General features: G+C 39.4%; 1 protein-coding gene across 2 annotated transcripts in view; it reads left to right on the forward strand.

The window, feature by feature from the left end:
• PPARGC1A (PPARG coactivator 1 alpha) overlaps positions 1 to 23,825 on the forward strand; it is a 359,248-nt gene that overhangs the window by 328,221 nt on the left and 7,202 nt on the right. For both annotated transcript variants that reach the window (XM_040555186.1, XM_040555187.1), the window contains exons 5-11: positions 446 to 650; positions 4,659 to 4,704; positions 4,813 to 4,886; positions 12,842 to 13,754; positions 14,315 to 14,419; positions 14,554 to 14,674; positions 23,678 to 23,799. In XM_040555186.1, the coding sequence (XP_040411120.1) occupies positions 446 to 650; positions 4,659 to 4,704; positions 4,813 to 4,886; positions 12,842 to 13,754; positions 14,315 to 14,419; positions 14,554 to 14,674; positions 23,678 to 23,799 (1,586 nt within the window). The remainder of the gene's footprint in view (positions 1 to 445; positions 651 to 4,658; positions 4,705 to 4,812; positions 4,887 to 12,841; positions 13,755 to 14,314; positions 14,420 to 14,553; positions 14,675 to 23,677; positions 23,800 to 23,825) is intronic.

A 23,825-nucleotide genomic window follows, 5' to 3' on the forward strand; every position in this document is an offset into this window, starting at 1 on the left:
CTCTGACATAATTCTGTTAGCAGGCAGTATTAAACAATGTTTGTCTTGCCATTCACTGTAACTGAAAACGGAGCGTTTAGGGGTACTTAAGAGAGTTGTGAATACTGGGCTCAAGCAATCAGCAGCAAATTAAGGTTTAAACCAACTTATTTTTTTGTTCACAGTAAAGGCGCTGTAGGGTCTTGTTAGTTACATGTTGCTGAGTAGGAACATTGAAATGTTGGAGAAATGAAATAAAAAGCTGTATAAATGTCATTTAGGAATTTTAAATGTAATTTTCTTTTCTTGTTCTGCAAACAATTATTCACAGCTCATAGATCTAGTACACTTAGACTGAACACTTCATTGAAAATCTCATCTCTTCAGAAAACCTATATCCATTCTGATAAGGTTCAGTTCACTAATTTTTGCTTTTTTTTTTTTTTTATTATGCCCTGTTTTTAAGACTGAGAATTCATGGAGCAATAAAGCAAAGAGCATTTGTCAACAGCAAAAGCCACAAAGACGTCCCTGCTCTGAACTTCTCAAATATCTGACTACAAATGATGACCCTCCTCAGACCAAACCAGCAGAGAACAGGAACAGCAGCAAAGAGAAATGCACCTCCAAAAGGAAGCCCCATCTGCAGTCTCAGACAAATCACCTGCAAGGTAGGTGTTGGAGCACAGAACACAGCTTTGGTATTGGAGGGAAGCTGACATGCAGTGCTTGTGAATACCCTCAATACACTTTCTGTTCTTTGGATTAGTTTTGTAAATCCAGCATCTCTTCTGTTTAGAGACAGTTTTAGAACAGTATAATGAAGTTAAAATTGGTTAGATGCATTTAACTTTCAAACGGTTGTAATCCTGCCTCTATTGCCTCCAACCCCAGAAAAGGAACCTCAGAAAAAATAAGTTTTACAAATCCTATGTATTAATATACTGAGCTAGCTGGAGATATTTATTCACAGAGTACTATACCACTAAGAAATCATTATACCCCTAAACAAGCTGGGCAGGTCAGTTCATTAGCGAGCTTCATTCTTTTTGCCAGCGTAAAACTGAAGGCATTGTTAACCTGCCACATCGTCCTTAAGAGACAATAAATAGTGCTCTCACTGCTACAGAATAAGCAATAAATGTGTCATTCCTGTTAAAGGTGGAATGCTGGTTTGTAATTTTATTTTGTAAATAGTTGGAAGTTTAGCTGCCATCCTGATCTTTCCCTCTCTCTTTTTAGATTCTTTATGGCCCGAACTAAACACTTGTGTTGACTTTTAGTACCCTGTGATGCATAAAGAACTGGGATATATTACAAGTAGCTTCTATGGCAGAGATGCAAGAACTTAAAGACCCCTCTACTGCTTTCTCTCCCCTCCTTCCCTGCCTGTTTTCCCAAGATAAAGGAAAGCTGTAAAAGCTTATGAGCCCAAAGAGAGCTTATTTAAAGTTACTCTTACTTTAAAATACATCTGTGGATATACTGGCCATCTAGAAGGCCAGATACCTATCTCAGCCACATTGGTGCAAATCCTGGATGACTCCCCTGAAATCAGTGGAAGTTATCCAGCTGCAACAGAGATCAGGATATGACCCAATATGTGTTGTTCTGGGATTTTTAAAGTGGTAATTGTAAACTGCATGTGTTTTTTTTTTTCTTCTCTTCCTCTCACTCCTTTCCCCTGCTTTTTCAGCCTCCATCTGATCTATTCTTTCCCTCTTAATTAGGAGGTATAAGCAAGCTTAATAAAATAATCTTCCCTTCCCATCATTAAATACCCTTCTTGCTGCTGTATGTTCTGACATCCAAACTACAGTTTTCCCCATTATGGTTTCAAATTCTCTGAACAATATTTCTTGTAAGAAAGAAGTCCAACTGCCCTTAGAGCTTCTTGGATGCCAACTGCCACTCCTTCTGGCTAGTTTCAGCAGACTGCTTCAGAAGGAAATCCAGACTGAACTGTACATCTCAAACCTGGGTCTCATACTGTGATGGTGGTATTGGAACCATGCACAGACCTGCGAAAGGTTACACAAGGCTTTATTAACACTGCTGGGTGCAATAAGGCATATCATATATAAGGTATCCTATACACACATGTATGGTGTATGTAGATTTGTGTGCACATGTACATAAATAGCGATTATAAAATCTTCCTGTTCAGATCGGAGCTGCATTTTTCCCCAGCTGGGGCAGTTGTGCAGAATTCATGCAAAGAAACAAGGCAAGGTGAGCCCACAACAGTGTGGAGGGAGAAGTTAGGAAAGTTCTGACAGGACATGTAGCCACCTTGCCAGTGTTTAACAGATGACTCTGACTTTAGTGGTACTGCAGATGAAATTACAGGCAGAGAGGAATAACTCTCTTTAATTCCTGCAGTTTAATTTACAGGCTTCTGAAATGTTTTTTGCATCAAATATGTCTCATACACCAATATATGACTTCAATATCAATGGATCTGCATTTAATATAAATATAACAATATAATGCTTTCAGCTTGGACAGTCAATTCATGCAGAATTGACCTTGCAAATTTAACTGGTATTCACAGACATGTAATCATTTGTTCATACATTTAATCAAAAGTACAAAAAAATTGGCTTCATTTTAAAAAATAATCAGGGTCTGATATTTTCTTTCAAAGTTGGTGAAAGCTCACAAAAGTCAAACAATATTTTCCTTTAGGGTTACTGTTGCAAACATATTGCAAACCCACAGGAATGTCCACAAACCCATTCATGCTAAAGATCATTTGTGGTTTTGCATTGAAATTTGCCCATGAGGAAATTTAGTTCTTTTGAACCTGAATGTTTTCAATTTACAGGGACAAGCAACTTCACGTAAACACTTTTTAATACAAATAAAATACCACAATAGAACTTGAAACTCTAATAAACAGGCACCATGGAAAACAATATTTTCTTGGCTAAATATTTATCAGTGGCTGTAAGTGAGGATGAATCCTTTGCAGGAGCAGGGTTTGGTCAAGCCCTTACCTAGCAATAAGAAAAATTAAGGGTGTTTTGGTATATGAATTTCTCAGTGGGAAGGCTCAATGATCTCTGCCTTAAATAAATACATTGGAGTGTGAGATAATGCCTTGATACTGTGCCTCAGTGCTTCAGATTTTATATGTATATGTATTCTGATTTGCCTCTCTATATGAGAGCTAGCGTTACTTTTTAAAGGCTTAAATAGCTCTTAAACATTCAACTTGCTTAGAAAGCCTAAGCTGGGTAAATGTATGTAGATTTTATCCTCTAAAACACAGTGGGAACGTTTGTACAAACTTTCTTCCTGAGCCTTACAGCAAGATCTATGCTTTTTAAGCCAGTTTTACCTCTAGGTAGCCACTGGCAACAGTCACAAACATTAGAATCATAGGTATATATAAAATACACACTAAGATATGTCACCTTACGTTCAGTCTTCTAGAATCCTTTTTTATGCATGAGTCAGTGGCGGTGCTGGATCAGACAAATAACCCATTTTGGTGCATTTCCTCACTTTGGCAGTGACTTCTGAGGAAGGTGAACCTAAGGTGAACACCTGAGTTTCCATTTCTAACTTTCATAAGGGGAGGAGGAGAAACAATATGCAGCTCTTGAGAATTGAATTAATTTTTAAAAAATGTAATATTACTCCAGGAATGCTCTAGAGCTTATAAAAGTAATCAATTTGCATATAAAATCCTTTAATGTTGATGGGAGCTCCAAGCCTGGAATGAATACGAAATACGCAGTAGTGACACTCTGGACAAAAGATCTGCAGTGCAGGAGTGTTCAAGGGGAACATTTTGTCTTAAGTAATTAATTTGCAGAAGAGATCCCCTGCTGTTTTTCTTGGTACAATGCTCTCTGTGTTTAAGCATCAATCTAACTTTTGAAAAGTAAAATTTGCAAGTAATATTATTTTCAATTTTTAAACATTTTTCTGGAAATTAAAAGAATCTTAGTTGTATTAAAATATCCTGGTTCTTGGCCTGCTTTGAGAAAATACAAGCTTGCATGAATAAAAGCTACAAAGACTTGTGTTTTTATGGCTAGAGCTTTGCTTTTGCTTGTATAGGGATTGTAGTGCTGAGAGTGTCAGCCCCATTTTTAACCATCTGTGACTGTATCCATGGCTTGTCATAGTTTGCAGGGTAATTTGGACTATAGCAAGTTGGACTCTGGCCTCAGAAACAACCTATTCTCAGTGCTATATATAAAATTGTACATTGTAGAAGTAAAATTAACTGAATATTCATAACATTCTGTTACTTTGTAGTTATTCTGCTGCTCTTGTTTCCAAATAAAAAGTGGACTGTAGTCTAAATTAAATCTAAGAGAAAATAACATTTTCATAGTGCATCCTGTAGATTTATTCATGATTTTTTACGTGTACTACTCTCCTTCTGAAAGGTTCTTGGCATTTGGGCTGTGTGCTGTATTTCCAAGGTACAGTAATTGATGTAAATCATTGTTGAAATTTAGGTGCCCTTTTGGTACGGGTGATAAGGAATCAGGATGAGTCTCCTTACTCGTCTAGAGATACACAGAAATGGCTATTGAACTATCAGAGCTCAGCCCTGACTGACTAACAGGGGATTTCAGCACCAAAATAAAAGACATCTTTTTTAGTTTACGTTATAGAGTGCTTAAATATTCCATAATCATTTTATTCTTTCCCTTTAGCCAAACCAACAAGTTTATCACTTCCGTTGACACCCGAGTCACCAAAGTAAGTACTAAAAAGTGCAAACATTTATAAAAGGGAGGGGGTGTTAATACATTTTGGCTACAGCAACTCCATTTCAGCTTGTTTTTATAAATGTGCCCTGTCTTCCAGTGATCCCAAGGGTTCCCCATTTGAGAACAAGACTATTGAACAAACCTTAAGTGTGGAACTCTCTGGAACTGCAGGTGAGAAATGGGGAGGGTTAGCTTTTCCTTTAAGCGTGGTTTGTTTGTGTGTTTGTTCTTTTTAATATACAACACGTATAGTGAGATCTTACAGAGGTCTCCAGCAGATTAATTTCAATGCAGTTTAGCATTGGCTTTTTATCCAGTTACCTGAGAAGGAATGTATTTGAAAATATGGCTCTAAACCCACACAAGAGAGCATAATTTCTGGAAAAATATGAATGAAACCATTTATCTGTTGTACTTCCCCATTTCCCCATAGATTTGTGTACTGCCGAGCACCATCTTTCAAAGACAAACCCCACAGCAGAGTGTAATAGATGTTACAGATGGAAAAGTTATGTCATCCAGTCTGTCTCCAGGCCGGTCTAGGGCTGTACGTGACTGCATGTTTGAGTGCTTTGTCAATTCTAGATTAATATGTCACAAATAACAGCTTTCTCCTTTACCACTGAAAAACTATTCCATAGCTTAAAGGTAATTTTTTTAAAAAATTAATACTCATTTTATGTTCTTAATTTCTCTTTATATCTCCCATTAGCACACCTTACACCACCTCTCTTCTATCCTCCTCTTCCTTTCATATCCTTGGTGTTTGTGTCTTTCGAAGATGTGTAGACTTTTTATCATGTACAGCTTCAGTTGATGCCTCACCTGTTACACTCACTTAATTCATCTGCTCATACCACAAAAGTCAATTCCCTCAGACCTCAGATATGTTTTATTGCTTTCCTCTGACCTGTTTTGTCTCTGTTTTCCTGAAGTGTCCAGAACTGAGCACAAGAGCACATGTTGAGCTCCACCAGAGCTACTGCCAAGATTGTTTTCTTTCTCGGTTTCATAATACTGCAAAGGAGTGCATTTCTCACTGGAGCATGCCAAGGGGTAACAGTGGATTGCAAATTATGTGACCTCTGACATTTTGGGGGGCATTGCAAGATAGATCTTCAGGTACCGTACATCAGCTTGAGGCCCCCCTCAGTTAGTGGCAGCTTTACACAAGAGCAGGCCCAAGCTCTAGGTTTGTGTATGTACTTTGGGCCGTTGCTTTCACCTCCCTACAACCATTGTCACTTTTTCAGAAACTTCCTCATTAGTTCAGCATTAAAATATGCACATTTTCCTCTGACGCGTCCTGTAAATCTGCAGTCTTACTCATTGCTCCCATGAAAAACCAAAGCATCCTCACAACACACCTTCCTTTTGCAAAACTGATACAAAAATGGCAAAATTCACTGTATGCAGCAGGATAATCCCATTCAATGCCAACAGGCCTGAAGCATGGAGAAGCTGCTTTTATCATTACTGGAGAGCAAATCTGCACGAGGATGCCTGTTTCTAAGCACAGTGGTGAGTCAGTGCTTAGTGCTACCAAGTGGAAGGGGCAGATGAGGTAACGACAGCCGAGGGTTCATGCAGCGGCACAAGTCACTGAAGGGAGCAGTGCTTTCTTCCAGCCAGAAAGGCAGCAGCCTGCGCACCTGACTGGACAGAAATTGAGAGCCAATCTGACCCCTTGACAGTCCTCTAGTACTGGCTTAATAACGGCAACAGGAATGGTCCTGGTGTTAGTGAATTCATTCCACTCTGTCTGCTGCGCACAGAGGAGGCAATGAAACAACTTTGTGGCTGTTTTAGATAATACAACCAGGAGAACTAGCACATTTAAAAATGCATCAGAAGCTGTGAAACAGCACAACTGGATGAGTATGTGAACAGGAACATTGTACTATGAAAATATGAAATTATTCCTTCTGGAAATAGACACAATCTAACTAGAAAGTTAACTGATGATAGTCGAGGAGAACAAGAGCTGGTGGAGCACATGTGGGCAGGGAGCTTGGGTAGTGTTCACAAGCAGTATAGAGCACAGTGGCTGTTGAACTTCATGTTGCACTGCCTCTGTTCTTCACAATACCTGGTGAGGAAGTTTCAGGAGATTGCATTTCATCACTTGACAGCTGTATTAATGTCTGCCTTCGCATATACATAGATTTTATTTTTATATTCATATATGTATATAAATCTATAAAAAGATGAGTGGTTGTGAGTGTCTTACTCTCTAAGTCATTTATTTGTATTGCGGTAGTGTCTCGTGTCATGAGTCTACTTGTGCTGGAAGCAGACAAGTACATAAGAGAAACAAGCTCTAGTACTGAAGAGCTGACAGTGTATGTGAGTAAATCACAGCACAGTTGGGACCCACTTCAGTAAAAAAACAACAACAACAACAACAACAAACAAACAAACAAACAAAACAGTGGCAGTAGTGATTAATAATACCTTGGAGTTCTTTAGTGAGACCCTGGCAACTCCAAATTATATCCAGATAACCACATTGCTCATTGTCCTTATACAGGGCAGCTTGCACTGTACAAGCACTATTTATTATAATTTAAATAGGAGTTGCCTTGATCTCACTGCCGAATTGAAAAGACCATTAGTAGTGCTGCTCGCACTATCGAAGCACGAAGTATTTTAATATAAATAGCGGCTCCCTTGATCTCTCTGCTGAAAACAACATTGGTTCCCTCACTGATGAATTAACTATAGAGTAGAAAAATAAATAAATAAAAACATTTCCCGCACGAGCCATCAATCTTCGTCACACATACATTTTGGATTCACATATCTAAAGTCAGACTGAAGCTGTTCTCTTGCCAGAGCTATATCTTGCTTTAGAATGGATTTGTTAGTACTTGTGAATGTAACTTTGTCCTCCCTAAAACTGTCAAAACATGTATTTGTCAAATTACAGGGAACAAATATTTCCTAGTGCTTTCAAAGGAAACCGTGTGTAAGAATGTAAGAATTCTTTGAATGCACTTTAAATGGCCTATGATAGAGGAATAAGTCCATTGCTATCTGAAATCACAACCCTTTCAGCTGGTTTCTAGTGTTATTCTGTGGAAAATGGATCAGAACATCATGACATGGAGATTATGATAATGTAGTGGGTAAAATTTCTGTGTATGGTGAGCCTTACTGTGAGTCAGAGGCTCAGGAGAGGTTCTTCTCCCTTTTTTTTTCCACAGCTAGCTGCATTGCAAACACTTTGCTAAGAGACTGGAACCTCTGTGATGTCTTCCCAGAACATGGAACATTTTAGTGTTACTGAAGGACCTCTTTTCTCTTTGGTACCAGTCAGGTTGAGGGGGCACCTGCAGACACAGGCACTAGGAGGATGATTCACCCTCCGGAGGTGACTGTGTTTCCCTTGAGAAATGGGGGCTGCCCACTGAACTTCTAAATGCCAGAAGTTAGATGGCATGTCTTCTAAGCGTTTGAAGTTCAGCCATCTCAGTTCTCTCAATGCCTTTTTAATCTTTCACTCCTAAATACTCAAAGCCATCATATAAATGCATGAGGTGGGTTTACATGCTTAAGGTTTTAATGCCATACAAGCAGCAATCGATAACTGGAAGGCTATTTCCACCCTCTCACTAAGCAACAGGTGACTTAGTGAGAAGTCTCTCATTTGCACACAGATCCTTGTAATTTACCTGAACATAAAACTCTGGTCTTTCTTGGGTACAAATTTTTTTCTCTCCAAAAAGATGGTGGAAAAGGCTATATGAACACAATCAGCTTGAATAGTGATTTGGAATTCATGAGCATCCTTGTGGATACTTAAACCCTGTTATTTGCCCACCTCTAGATCTGTTACCTCTTAGTTGTCAGAACAAATACTTAAGATCTATCATATAAGAACTTGTTTGACCTCAGAATGATTTCTGATGAAATGAGAGATGCAGAGACTCGTCTGGGGAAATAAAATCTAGTAAATTATTAGATATTTTCAAGGGTCTGTATTTATTCTCTGCAGCACTGACAACAAGATTAAACTGAATACTCAACAAGCATGTAGTTTTTTATTATATGATGGCTATTTAATTTTATTATATTTTCCTAGCTTCTGCAATCTTGTGCCACACAAAAGCTCCTCTGATTTTTTTTTTTTACTGAATTGAGCTGTTACCTTGTGTTCAGTGTTTTAAGTGGCCTTAAACAGCGCTTCCCTTGACAATCCATTTTCAAACTTTAAAGGTATAAAAGAATTTATTTTCAATGCCTTGCAAAAGCCCAGTGCACATGTAGAAAGGTTGAATGGCTGCGTTCCCCAGAAGACACTAATTCTCATCCCCCCACCGAAGCACAACAAACATCATCAAATGTTTAAATGCTAACAGTTACAGTAGAGTTGTAGAAAGATTGGTGTCTTTCTAAAACAGTATTGCAAATGAGTCCTAAAAAGTCAAGATGTCACATTTTATGCAAATGCACTCCCCTAATTTCTGATTATCGACCTAGCTGAACTAAATGAGTTAGTAAGGTGTTTTTTTTCAGCGCGGTTTTGGTATGCATCACAAGTATTTGCACTCCCCCTGAGACTTTCTTGAAAGAAGTCGCTCGGCCAAGGTGGCAGAGTTGGCATACGTGCAAACAACTTTTGTTGTACAGGCACGGGGAGGACGGTGCTGGTTTGGCAGCAGTGTTCACAAATTGATAGACGCTATTTTCAAGCACAAAATCACTGAGCGGGTTCATCGTATATAGACAGAGCAAGGCAAAGTGCAAACGTACCATTTACTGAAGCCATTCAATTAAAGAAAAGTCCCTACAAAGAAAATGGTTTTATAGCATGTCATGAAAAAATACTTGCCTTTTACTTTAAAAAGAAAAAAGACTGTTTAAGGGGGATGATTGTAGAGTATGTACCACTTCTAACAGATTTGCTGTGCAGAAGTACATAAGTGTGAGTGATGTAGAGGTACTTGTTTATTATAGAGCACATTTCAATGCAGTAATCATAAATATTGCTAAGGTTGTGCTCTGTTGAAATATGACCTACATACTCTTGATTGTTTGTGTTACGTGATTTGTCTGACACCCATTACATTCTGGGTAATGGCAGCCATTTGTTGCTGTGCACAGCAGGCTCTTTTGACAAAAGAAAATAGGCAGCAATAAAAAAGCTATAGTCTGAATTACATTCTGCACAGTGCTGCACTGCTGAGAGTTTGTGCAAGTGTGTTAACAATGCTCTGAACTGCCTCTTGTCAGCCTTCAGCCTGTAATGGCCATCTGTCCTTCCATAAATCTGTCAAAACCTGCTAAGTTCAAGAGAGAGCACAGAATATACCTTGTACTGTCAATACTACAATGCACACTTTCGTGGAGAAATCAGCGTGTATGAAATAATCCAAAGGTTATAGAATATTGTAGCACTTGATTTAGGATCACAGTCTGAAGTGAAGATTACCAGTGATTAGTGTACAGATGAGCAAAAGTGACACTGATGAGCAAGTGTGCCGCCACGTCATTTGCTCAAAGTTCACATTTTGGACACTGATCACGGGACATGCTGAAGGTAGGCTCTGTAGCACTGACTTAAACAAGGGCTAATTCAAAACTTCACTTCCCCCTCCATCCCCCTGTGGAAGTTCGTTCAAAAGTTAAATGAACCTTTTCCAGCTTCTAGCTGTTCATACTTGCTTGGGCACTTCCTGCTTCTGCTGAAAACCAGGAAAAGAGCCAAAATGCCACGAGGAAGTCCTTTCTTAGGATGTCCCCAGCACAGTTTTGCCAGCAAAAGAAGTGCCAGTAAATTTGGCTCACTCTGTACTTTTGGAAGGTTTTGTTGTTGTTTTTCCCCCTCTAAAGACTGTTGAACTCTCATTGGGCTTCTGGAGATCGTTGTGCTCTGTGTATAGCTTGCTTTCTGCCAGGGCTAGCTTTAAAGAAGTGGGAATGGAAACAATATTTTATTTTGGATATTGGATTATCTCTGGGGCTTCTTGTCCCAAAATTTTTAAGTGTGCAGATGTTCACTGTGGAGTGATTGAATTTTGTAAGAAAGCAGCAAAGAGGGGCTGGAATTAATATTCTCCTATTTCATTCTTTCTTTAAAACTGCATCTGAAAATTCAGTCAGTAACCCCAGGACTTCTCATGGGCTGTATAATTGCATAACTAAAAGTACCAGTTCTAGGTTTTTATTTAGAAAACATTCCTTGCTTACTCAAATCTTTGTTGAATATGACTCTGAATTTTTAATCCAGGAGCGATTTTTGATGGATTTTGAAGAGGACTGTTCTCATTTTGCCAAAAATTAATTTGGTAGTAAAAAATATTTATTAATAAGGTAGATAAGGTGTGGAATCTATACTGCTGACTCAAGTGAATTTTTGGGAAGGAAATGAAAACTGAGGAATCAAATTAGAGGAAATAGTTGATGACTTTGCATGAAACTTTCAGTTTCAAACTTGCATTTGGAGTAACTAGAGTTACAGCATCTTTGCTTCAGTTTCTCTGACTTTGGTGGCATTAGTCTTCACGTAGCCATGGGTGGCTCATAACCCTTTTTTCCAAGTGTTCAGACAAAATCAGTCTTCTTTCTCACATAAAGTATTCATGTCTTAGTACTCCTATCTTCTTTTTTCTGGAACAAATTCATTGCAGCTAATGCAATGGGACTCCCAGTCTCCATTTATGATCCGTAGGGAGCACTATGCATTGATGGACGCTTTTCTTCTTTACTGCAAAACACTATAAAACATGTTCCATTTGCATTGATCTGCTGAGCTCCACTGTATGGTTAAAAATACAAAACAAAACTCTGTAGCCATGTTTGAAATACACATTTCCTGGAAGTGTCTACACTCTCTTTTCATTCTTGCTAAGGAAGTATGGAAAGCTCATTGCCTGGCTTAGAAAAAGAAATCTTGGACAGCACCATGCCCTGGAGTGTTTAAGGATGAACTGGATAATCTAGGACAACTCCCTAATCTCGGTTCCTAACTCAGGAAAATACTTATGTATTCATTTAATTTTAAGCATATGTAATTCTAAATTACATTAGGACAGATATAATGACAGAATTGCAATTCTGTCAATCAGACAGAAGCAAGTTTTTAAAATGTAGCACAAAAGGTACCTTTCTGAAGAGTAATAACAATTTCCTGAACAGTGGCTGGAGTTAGCTGTTACTTTACACAGGTGTCCTGGGTTATCCTTTACAAAGTCTAAAAAATTTTTATGATTTCTACAGGAAATGTTGAGACATATTCTACCCTTAGAAAAATAATTGGAAGATGTTGCTTTGGTTCCTAGGTTTTACTAGAGTGGGCTGTTGACCTTCCTGCAATTTCATTTCACCGTAGTGAAGTAATGTACTGTAGTTATGTGAAAAATCATGGTAGTTAGCGATGTTGTTAGTCTTGAAATACTTATCTGTTTCACTTCTACTCCCTACTTCGTGACTTTCACTAATATTTAGTTGTAAGTGCAATGGTTCATTACAGTTGTAGTAGCCCTATTGTTCACTTTGGTTTCAGTTGCAGAACCACATTTCATGCAAAATGTATTAGTTATGCTTACAAGAATGTATTATACATACATTAGCATTGGTTTACTAAGTTAATGAACTGTGGAGACAGAGAGTCATTGCAGTCAAGTTGTAGAGTTGCCGTACTTCCTCGCATTCAAGTTCTGTGTACCACAGAGGTTGCTTTGGTAGCGCTCATTTATTTTTCTTGGACTTCCTTTTATTCAGGTTTTTGTCTGCTAATTTCTGTAGGTTTTTGACAGTGCCAGTCTTTTGACTTTTCATTTTTATATCAAAATCGTTTTGATTTTTATCAAAAAAGTCTTTTGATATTTATCTCTTGATCTTTTCTGTCAGAATCTACAGAGAAAGAGGCGGATGTAATGGAGGAAGGGGAGGGGCAGAAATAATGTTGAAGATTAATGGCGATGCATTAGTATTGTTGCTATTGTTGTCACAGAACTTTGGTGTCTCAAACCCTATATACTCTTGCTCCCAGTAATAGTTGTATTGTATTAAGTTGACATAGAATGGGTCTTGCTTTTTAACCTATTGTAATGTGTGTGCCTTGTTAATGAACTTTGTGTGCTTAGAAATATTCTATTCTTCCTTTTTATTTTTTCCCTTAGGCCTAACTCCACCTACAACCCCTCCTCATAAAGCCAACCAGGATAATCCTTTTAGGACTTCACCTAAGCCGAAGTCATCATGCAAGACTGTTGTACCACCTTCAAAGAAGCCCCGCTACAGTGAGTCTTCCGGTTCACAAGGAAACAACCCGATCAAGAAGGGTCCAGAACAGTCTGAGCTGTATGCACAGCTTAGCAAGACTACAGTACTGTCCAGTGGACATGAGGAGAGAAAGACAAAACGGCCCAGTTTGCGGCTGTTTGGTGACCATGACTACTGTCAATCTGTGAATTCAAAGTCGGAAATACACATTAAAATATCCCAGGAACTTCAGGACTCCAGACAACTAGAATTTAAGGGTTCTTCACCTGGGTGGCAGTGTCAGATTTGTTCTTCTTTAGAACAAGACCAGTATTTCAAGAAAGAGACTTTACAGACAAGTAAGCAGGGATCCCTCGGTAATAACAGAAAACAGCTCCAAGACCAGGAAATTCGGGCTGAACTGAATAAGCATTTTGGTCACCCCAGCCAAGCTGTTTTTGATGAAGAAGCAGATAAGACCAGTGAACTAAGGGACAGTGATTACAGTAATGAACAATTTTCCAAACTACCTATGTTTATAAATTCAGGACTAGCAATGGATGGTCTCTTTGATGACAGTGAAGATGAAAGTGATAAACTATGCTACCCTTGGGATGGGACACAAGCCTATTCATTATTTGATGTATCGCCTTCTTGCTCTTCTTTTAACTCTCCATGCAGAGATTCAGTGTCTCCACCCAAATCTTTATTTTCTCAAAGATCCCAAAGGACACGCTCTAGATCAAGGTCCTTTCCTCAACGCAGGTCTTGTTCCCGTTCTCCATATTCCCGATCGAGATCAAGGTCGCCCTGTAGTAGATCCTCTTCAAGGTATGGTGCAGCAAATTCATATATCATCATTGTAGGTAGTAAGAAGGAAAACAGCAAAAACAGAGTGACTTGAAGGAAAGAAATTTAGAAAAAGAAATAACTTAATCCAGTGCAACTCTTTTTATTGCCGTTGAGCTGATTAACTCTGAAGGTTACAGGATTGCTACAGAAACACTTGTTGCCATTATCCTTTGAATTTGCCAAATTTACCCTTTCTGAGTGGAGCCAGTCAGGTCAGAGGCAGAGCAATTGGTGAGAGATGTACACAACTAACCTTCCCCATTATCTGCAAGCTGCCCGGTGGCAATCTAGCTGCAGTCCCTATCAGATGAAGTTGACAGTGGCTGACTCTGCTCTGTGTTAGCCTCAATAAGGAACATTACAGAAGGGGGCAAAATCACTTGAGGCCCCTTAGTTGACTAGGAGATCACAAAATGTCACTGGAAATTTTCACTCGTAGCGTAGAAGAAATTGTAAGTTCAGGTAAGAGGTAGCTGAGGAGAAAATGGTGTAAAAAGATTCAAAGTGAATGACAGAAGTAAATGTTTTTCTTCCTGCAGATCTTGTCACTGTTATGAGTCCAGCCACTGCAGACACCGAGCATACAGAAGTTCTCCCTTACGTGCAAGATCGCGATCCAGATCACCGTACAGTCGCAGACCCAGGTAGTGCATTTTGTGCACATTTTGTTTGCTTTTCAGTGTTGTCAAGAGGTAATGAAGCATTCCAGAAATTGCATTACTAAATTTACATTAACAAATGCAGGTGCTTGATTTAATGACTAAGTTATGTTTCCTAGATATGACAGCTATGAGGAATATCAGCATGAAAAGCTGAAGAGGGAAGAATACCGCAAAGAGTATGAAAAACGGGAATCTGAAAGGGCCAAACAAAGAGAGAGACAGAGGCAGAAAGCAATTGTAAGCACTGTGAAGATAACTTTCATTTTGAAATAGGTTTCTGTGTCTTTTTGTAGATTTCTAAAGCTAGAACTGAGACTTTATTTTCTTTCTTCTTTATAATGAAACAAAATACAAAAATATGCATATGTGTATTTCCTAGCATTCTGAACTTTAGGCAAATATGTGTTTTCATAACAGTTTGTGTTTTGCTTGTACACTACTAATTTTTTCAGGTTCTGTAAATTGCAACTCTCCAAGTTACTCATCAGGAAAAAAAAAGGATTTTCTAGAAAAAGGTTTCATCCCAGACAACAAAGAATTAAATGTGACCCAGCCTATTCCTTATACTGATCTATGAGTGAACCTGCAGCTTATACTATATGTCACTTACCAGAGTGCCAGTAGTCAATGTCTAGTTTCTAGATTTCTGTTTCTTTGTGTTCTTTGTGGAAGCAATATAAAGAGTCAGTCAGCTTACATACTGATCGCTCAACATTTGTAGTAGCTGTAATTGTCTATACAGAGGGTATAAATAACAGAATTTGAAACTGAGGTCCAAAGGCATGATTTAATTTTTCTTTTCTGTCTATGACACAGTTATTTCTAAATTATTTTTACCAAAATAAATAGTCTGAATACGTGACACAATTTTAAAATGTCACTTAATACTGGCCCTTTCATAATGAATATATGTTAATTATTTTGTTCATCAATGTTCTATGCGAAATGACTGAAAATACCTGAGGCAAAGGAAATACCCATGGGAGCATCAGCAACTCCCATGGCTGTTGTAGCAGTATGACAGAAGAATGGCTACTAAATGGACAGGTGGATTTTGCCCCTTTTTAGTTCCCTATTGGCAACTGCATGATGGTTTTGATAAATTGGGAGCTGCTGTAAGTCTGAATTCCCCTTGTTAAGCCCTTTTGGTGAGCTCTCTTCACTGCTGCTCTTGCCATCCTCTTACTCCTGCGTGAACCGGTGCAGACTGGGATACTTCATCTTTGGTTCCACATTTCGTCTTTGTATTCTATCCAAAGCTCACCAAAATGAATAGTCTCTTTCCAATGCCTTTAGTGGACTTTGTAGTAAGAAGGTGATATGTCACACACTCTGCAGCATTTCTCCGAATACACCAACAGAGCTGGGAGTATGTAGAGGTTGACAGAGACAGGTGTAGTCTATGGCAACAAGAAGTTCTGGGAGGGAATAGGCACCTTTAGTTTGTGAGTTTTGTCTCTGCTACTGTTGGTCTTAGTGCGCTTGATCAAATTTCGCTTTTCTCTGCATCAGGTGTCCTATCTACAAAATGTGTGCGATACCTTTATTTGGTAAAGCATGAAATATAGTGCCATAACATGTTCTGATCTAAAACTCAGGGAAGGCAATGGAAGGATTTTGCATGGCTTCAGAAAGGGCTATATTTCAGTCAATTGTTGCTGTTATTTTTAAAATAACTAGCTTCCATCTGCTTAGAGATGAACACTAACTCCCAGCAATAGTAACTTACACTGGCTGTTCTCTCTTAGATCTAAGACAAATTTGATATTCAAGTAGACCTCTGTCATGGATGTATCTCACTACTTTTCAATTACTGTACCTTACTGGTATAAATAAACCTGAATCATGCTGAAAAGTAGAAAATTTGATTTAGTTTAAAACAGCAAATGTTTGGCTATTAGCTAATCAAGAAAAAGGTAGGAAAGAAAAGAAACTTTAAAAGCTATAGATATGCTGCACCATAACTTCCTCTATGTCAAGAATTTTAGGCTCTTCTAAACCAAGGATGAATTTATTTTCTCTTCTAAAGTGAGCATTGTCATGTTAATTAACTTCATTAATGAAATTGTGTATTAATAAACATAAATAAATTAGAACTGAAATGGTCTAGTGGGGTGGCAAATCATATATTTATAAAATATCAATAAATAGAACACAGAAAAAACTTGAAATCCAGTCAGCTGTGTAAGAGCTGCATGAGATGGAGATGAAGTTGTACTGACTCCTTTCTCCAAAGTCTATCAGCACTTTTACTTTAAAAATCTGTATTGAATCATGCCAGTTTATTCCCTGTGCAAATAAGTGTGGGTTAGGAGGCATCAGAGAAAGGGAAGACTTGATCCCATGAAATCAGTGATAAAATGTGTACTAATTTAACAAATGTGATATTTTTGTCTAGCATTCTCTGTCCCCTTTCTTATTCCTTTTGGTAATGGGTCTCTTCTGTGCCACTCTTTTCTTTCTTGAGGTGTTCATCTCATTTACTGTTCAGCCGCAAGAATCTCTTCTCTCTTTCCTTGAACTCTTTCTACAGTTCGATAAGTTCAGATTTCCATAAATTCTGCATTGGAGATTTTTTTCCTTTCTTTCTAGCTCATCCTCATGCTGCAAGAACTAATTCAAGACCACGTACCTCCAAATACTGTTAACGGAGAACCCCAAGGTTTGGTCAGTACTAATGCCTCAGGTGTTGTTACCCAGGGCAGGTGGCTTTTCTTCATGGGAAGCACCATGCTAAGATCTCAGGAGTTAGTTGTAGAAAAGATGCGCAAAGTGAAGGGAACAGAAATCATGACTGAACTAAAAGCCATCAGGTCTTATTGGTTCAATATCTAGAATTAGTCTCAATGTGACAACAAGAGTGTGAAACCGAGGAAAAAGAAATGAGAAAAAAAATCACATATTTTAATCTGTCAAAACCATATGTGTAGCAGTGCCCTCTGATTGTGCAAGCAGCTTGTATTTTGGCAGATGCGAAGGCATGTTGGCAGACTGCAGAAGAGGCTTGTTTTAGAAGCCTGTGTTCGTGCTACCAGGCAAAGGCGTGTTTAAATGGCTGCCCGTTCAGTCGTGCACACAACACATTTGCTGCAGTCGCTTCAGATCAGCTGAAAGCCAGGGCTACCATTTCCCTGACTGGATTCCTGAAGTCATATCTAGACTTGCAGCTATATGACTTCAAAAGGTTCTGTGATATTTTTCTCTTCTTTCTTTTCTTCTCTATCCTCCCTTTCCCAGTGATTGGAGATTCAGTGTCTTTTCTGTGGACTAGGGTCTTAATTTTGAGCAGTCACGTCTGAAAAATATGTCATTTCTTCAGTATGTCTCAAGCGATTTCTGAGTTAGAAAGTCAGAATACTTTTGTCATTCATTCGTTTATTTATATTTTTGGTTGTGATGCTAATGGAACAGATTTTAGCATAATCTAGTTTGATGTTGATGTCATTTGTTTCACTGGGTCCCCATTCATTTGGATCCCCATTTCATTGTGGAACGGGTGCTCACTGAAGGGAAGGCGGGTTTGCCACCAAGACTCACTTAATAGTGCTAACCAGGTCATGGCAGAGACACATTCATTCATCATGAAACCCCAGAAACAACTGCGGGACAGGACAGGCTACTCAGGGCTTTGTAGAAATTGGGATCCAACCCGTATCCAAGGCAGATCACAGTGATTTGCCAAGAAGACTGAGGACTGCTTTTTTCTTCCTGTATACTCCAGGACATTTCTGAGGTATGCAGGCTTTTGCTGCAGCAGCTCATTAGACCATGCAGCAAATATTTTCCAAGGCATAGCTTCAGAAATACAGTTAGCACATTTCAATTCTGGAGTCTGACAAGCAGGCAACGATGCTTGAGTGGAGTTAGTGGGTTAGTAGCAGTTTCGGGAGAGGTTACAGTGAGTGCTGTAACTCACCAAAGGACTGCAACAGCTCAGTGGTGTAGGGTCTGCGAGCACTGGGAGCAGAGCTCAGTGAGCCTGAAAGCACAGCAGAGCTGCAAGGCTGGTGGAGCACACCCAGAGTACTCCTGGGGCACTGAAGCCCTTTGGTTAAAGGAGTTTTTGGTTCTGCATTGAAGTGGTGCATCAGGGCTGGAAGGTTAGACTGACCAGCAGCCTGGCGTGTTGAATCTGTGCTGCTCTGCCACTGTGGCCGTGCTACTGACTTACTGTCCCATCCTCCCTATAGCTTTATTTACTGCAGGGACTGGCTGCTGCCAGGAGGTATTACAAAATCCACTTTTATACCTGTATAGGAAATTACTATTAGCACTACTGTTTTCAATTTCTAAGCGCTGACAGCCTACAGGAGGCAAGTATCAAGAGTCCCTGTCCCAGAGAGCTTACAGATGCAGGAAGATAAATGCTCTGTGAGGCCACTGCAGTGGAAGGAAACACATGGTTTCAAAGAAAATAAATTGCTCTACAACAGGAAAGCAGGAGAAAGGTGGTTTCCTAAATGAGTGCATGGGTTCTCTGAAGTCTAAAACCAGACTCAGCCTCTAATGGAGTCAGTTCCCACTAATGAAGGAGCCAATGCACATTGGTAATTTAGTTTGGATCTTTTTGTAGTTGCTCATCTTGATGGCTCTGATCACAGATATTCTACCTTTGCTGTATGAGTTGCTGAAAATGTATCAGATGAATTATCTAAATCTTGAGTTTTACTGATTTATCACTATTTTTTGAGCAGTCACCATGGAGAGTGGCTGAACTTTTTCAGTCCTCAGCCACACAGCAATATTTGAGAATATTGTGCAGTGTTCTTTCTTTCTTTTCCAATTTTTTGTGAGTCCTCCTTTTGCCATTCATACTTGTACACAGGTCATACATAGTCCTCAATTCTTCTTTAATACGTAATCTAAAGCAATTTTTTCTTCTTAGCATGTCAAAAGTTTTATTGGCTCTTCCATTCGTAGCATTTCTTTTTTAAACTCTGCCCAGCCACTCCCATTGCACTTTCAAAATGTTTTTTGGCCTCCATCTCTAAGGATGAACGTCTTCATTGCTTTGTACTGAAAGAGGAGACAAGGCACCGGGCATGGAAGGCAACACGGGCAGGGGGCTTGCACCCAGCCAGGCACTCATGCTGGAGGAAGCAGCAGAGCCTTTGACAAGCCTGTGGCAGACCTCAGCTTCAGAATAACCCCAGATTTTTTTCTCTCAGCTTCACACAGAGCGTTATCTGGCTCTTGGAAAACCTGGTATGCACCAGGAATGTGCAGACAAAAGGTGGCAGGGAGAACGAGGACAGCAGCACAGTGTGGTGTCACTTCTGGAGTGGTTGCCTGCAGTTCCCACAGAGCCTGCTTAGCAGCACCCCAGGGTGCGGCAAGGAGAGGCATGCAAAGGAAACAAATGTTGGGTGAAGAAGCCTGGTATAAAAAAACATGTGAATACTAATACGTCTGTTGGTCTGGGCTTTTGTGAAATTAAAGATTAAGAATGAGGAAGGGAAAATAAAATAGAGTTTTGGAGGAAGCTTTTGCAAGACAAAAAGATCCTTAGCATCAGAGAATGTTTTGGGGGATTTGTATCCTTAAAACTACTATATCCTGGTGGTTTTCTCCAGTTTAGGCATGCTAATGCTTTAGTATTTTCATTTTAGACTTGAAACACTGCTTTTCAGTCTGAGACTCTCTGCCACATCTGCCTATTCAAGTGTTCTTACTGCCAGGAAGAAAGAGCAAAATTAAGAAGAAGGAGCTTTAGATAAAGCAGAAGAAGACAGACATATTGGGCTTGGGGGAGCTGGCCAGGCTCTTCTTTTTTACTTTATTTATCTGGCAAAGCAGGTACTGCAGGAACTACATACGCTTAAAGCTTATGTCGCAAAATAAATCATCTGCACTTTTGGGAGGGAAATATGAACGCTGTCATGTGGAGTTTCCTGCGGGTTCCCTCTGCCCACATTAAATTGAAAACAAAAGCTTTTCTCTGCAGCCCTCTAGGTTCCCAAGTCATATATCATCTCCTCTAACAAGTGCAGTAAAAGGCATACTTAATATGCACATACAGACGTATACACGTAACTTATGATAAAATAAAGGTCTTTAACATTTAGAGGTATGTTGTAATCTTGTTAGGCTTCTATAGCTCTTATTATTAATGAGAATAAAAGTCAGGTGTCTCTGTGAATACAAATACTTTTTTTTCATAATTGCTTTAAATAAACTGAAATTAACCAAGACAAAGACAGTGCTGTACGGAGCCTGTGTTTTCCAATGTCTTATACCATCATGGCTGTCTGCTTAAAAAAATACTTGAACGAACATCTCCTCATGTGTGCACACTGGAGAACATATGGTGCATTTCAGCTTTAAATTTGAATTTCCTTAATTTTGCGGGTTTAACTTATTCCCTTAATGATAGTTTAACAGGCTTTTTTTTTAATTGTTCACTTTTGTTTTATTACAGTTGTCTTAAAGGGATATTAGATATATAAAAGTTATTAGAGGGATACAAGAAGGAAAAATTGCACAGGCATGCACAGTCTTATGGAAGAGCGTGCAATAGTTATTTCCATCACACTGTAATATAACAATCTCCATGTCAGTGAGTGAAACATTATGTTTTTTCAGTCGAGATGTATTATCTCAGCTAAAGTATATTAGACAGTCTGCTATGTTATGTTCTGCTCCATCTGGTCAGTCATTTAGGTTCAATAGCAAGTATCAATGGAATTGTTTCTTATCAAGTGTTTCAATGCGGTTAAATCCTTGATTTGGTAAAACAGTCTGAAAAAGTAATTACTGTGCATATGCAGATTTTCCTGGTTTTGAAGTTTATGGCACCCAACCATACTGAAACTAAGCAGAATTAGAGTGGGGAAAATGGAAGAAATGCACATTTCTGTTGCTTGCTGTCTGCATTCCCTAGTTCATTCTCCTGTCAGGAGAGTCAGGGCTCTGGACTTGGACAGGGTACAGACAGAGCTAAAAAGCAGCAGCCGTCTGTAAAGTACCCCTCCTTCATAAATTTATGGCCACCTGTGAGCACACTTGCCCTTCTTTTAGCCATGCTAACTTTTCCAGATTGTAGTGCTATGGCAAAGAGCAAGAGCAGCTTTTAGACCATGAACTTTAGAGGGCATAGCATTTTAAAATGGAAGTGTCTGTCCCAGCAGGGCGATTGAGGACTATTAAGCCTGTCACCTTGGTTCCTTGTATATTCAATAAAAGCTATAGTTTCAAGCACCTAAATCAGATACTTCCCTGATCACACTGGTTAAGGAGAGCATATACATACGTTGGTAGAGCAGTCAGGGTCTCCGCTGGGCTGACCAGGGAGCTATAGCAGACCTACACAGTTGCAGTGGTCACTTTTTGTGACATACCTTAGTGGGTAGGGCTTTTGTCCAAGAAGTGGATGCATTTCATTCTTGGATCTGTTTGCTAGGGCTTTGATCCCTTATCTTTCGTTTCACCAGAGCTTAGATGGACTGGATTCAGGCCCCTAAGATTTGTGGGGCCAGGAAAAGAGTAAGCAAAAATAGTTGACTTGGTATGCTACAGAGGAGTTTCTCTTGAGAGGAAGGTATATTAGTTTCGTCTTCCAGCTGCAGAAATTTATTTATTTTGCATTAAACAGGTTCTGGGTAAAGAGTGCTGTCCTGGGAAGAGGGAGCCAAGGTTTCATATGCCCATAACTAAGAACAGTTCCGATAGTCCCTTTATCTCAAATGTGTGTTCGAACGAGTAAAGAAGAGGCATCAGGACCATATGTCTTTCCACATGTATTTTGGTCTGACCTGTCTTGCTGTCTTAGGTGTGACTATTGACTGTCTCCCAAGAATGACTGGTACCTTATGCCTCTGTGGGGACTCTTGGAAAACATACATTTTGTGCTATATCTGAACTGTAACACTGAAAGCTACCTTTCTCTTCAGGCTAGGATGTTTCTGAGCAGGAATGCAAGTCTATATTTAGGTCCCTAGAGCCTTTAGCATTGCAGACTTGAGGTGCCATCAGCCTTTAGGCACCTCCAGGTTAAGATAGTCCTGAATACTCAGCAGTCAGTATAGCTCCTTTGGAATTCGGCACCTAAATTCTATGCAAGTCTCAGGTGCCTGAGTTGATGGTTTAAACTGACATTGCTCCACTAACTGACAGCTTTACACCAGCTGAGAATTTGGTGGTGGAACAACTTACGGGACAAACGTGTGGGTGAGTGCAGGGAATGAGCAGGAGGCCAACAGTGACAGGGTTCTTCAGGCCAGAGGCAATCAGAGACAAGGAGGGCTGAGCACCCAGCCCATCTGTAGCCAATTCTTCTTTGCCCTGATTACCTTAAGGTCAGTGGTTTGAAGATCTCCTTTTGCCTTTTTTTTTCTTTTCCTTTTTTTTTTTTCTTGCAACTCACTGAATGGCTTTCTCCTTGGTAAAGTGCTAATCCAAATATTGACAAAGTGACTCTTCCAGGGTTTCCTAGTCTCTGTCATTCTGCTGAGCATTTTCACTCAAGAAGGAACGATACGATCACAACTTGATTGTTTCGAAAGTATCTGTGTTGTTTTGCTCCCAGCGTCAAAGGAACATGCAAAGGAACATGAAAACCTGTAAAACCAGGGAATTCAGTCATGTTCTTTTTCCTAAGAAAGGTAATGGTGGCCACAGGACACATTTTATTTTTCTCCCTTCTCCTCCCCAATATTTATTTTAATAAAAGTCATCTTCTGGACTCCTAGCAGTTTTCCCTCTGTTTAAGGTATGGAACTGCCAATTGCAGGATGAGGCAGCTAATGAGTCCTCTAAGTTTATAATGTTATGTTTATAACCCATTTTGCCAATGTTCACGGGACATTTATGCAGTTATTGTGTTACTTCATAGTACTTCACAACCAAGATGGATTTTGCCCAGTGTTGTACATATTGCAAGAGGAGGGGAGTCCCTGGTTCTGAAGTTTGCAGTCTTAAAGGGCAAGTGGTGAGAAGACTGGAAGGGAAGAAGATGTAATAAGATAAGAAGGGAGTGGTCTATTGGTGTGTAGCAGAACACAGCAAAACCTTTCAGGAGAACGCCACCTGGCAAAGCTGGCATCGTTTAAATACTTCAAATGCTTTCCAGGAGAAAACTATTTCACTCACTAGCAGGATGCAGTAGGTCTTCCACAAGTGACTTTTACTATAATTATGCATCCTTTTCACATCCATGTGTGTATATGTATGCATGTGTGTATAGGTTCATCTGTATTACACATTCGGTAAAAATATGTGTTCCCTGTTGCTCTTTATCAACAGGAAGAACGTCGTGTGGTTTATGTGAGTAAAATCAGACCTGACACAACCCGAACAGAACTGAGGGACCGGTTTGAAGTTTTTGGTGAAATCGAGGAGTGCACAGTAAATTTGCAGGATGATGGGTAAGAACTTTTGAGATTACTTCTTG

Source organism: Cygnus olor, chromosome 4 (genome assembly GCF_009769625.2).
Source record: "Cygnus olor isolate bCygOlo1 chromosome 4, bCygOlo1.pri.v2, whole genome shotgun sequence".
Lineage (NCBI taxonomy): Eukaryota > Metazoa > Chordata > Aves > Anseriformes > Anatidae > Cygnus > Cygnus olor.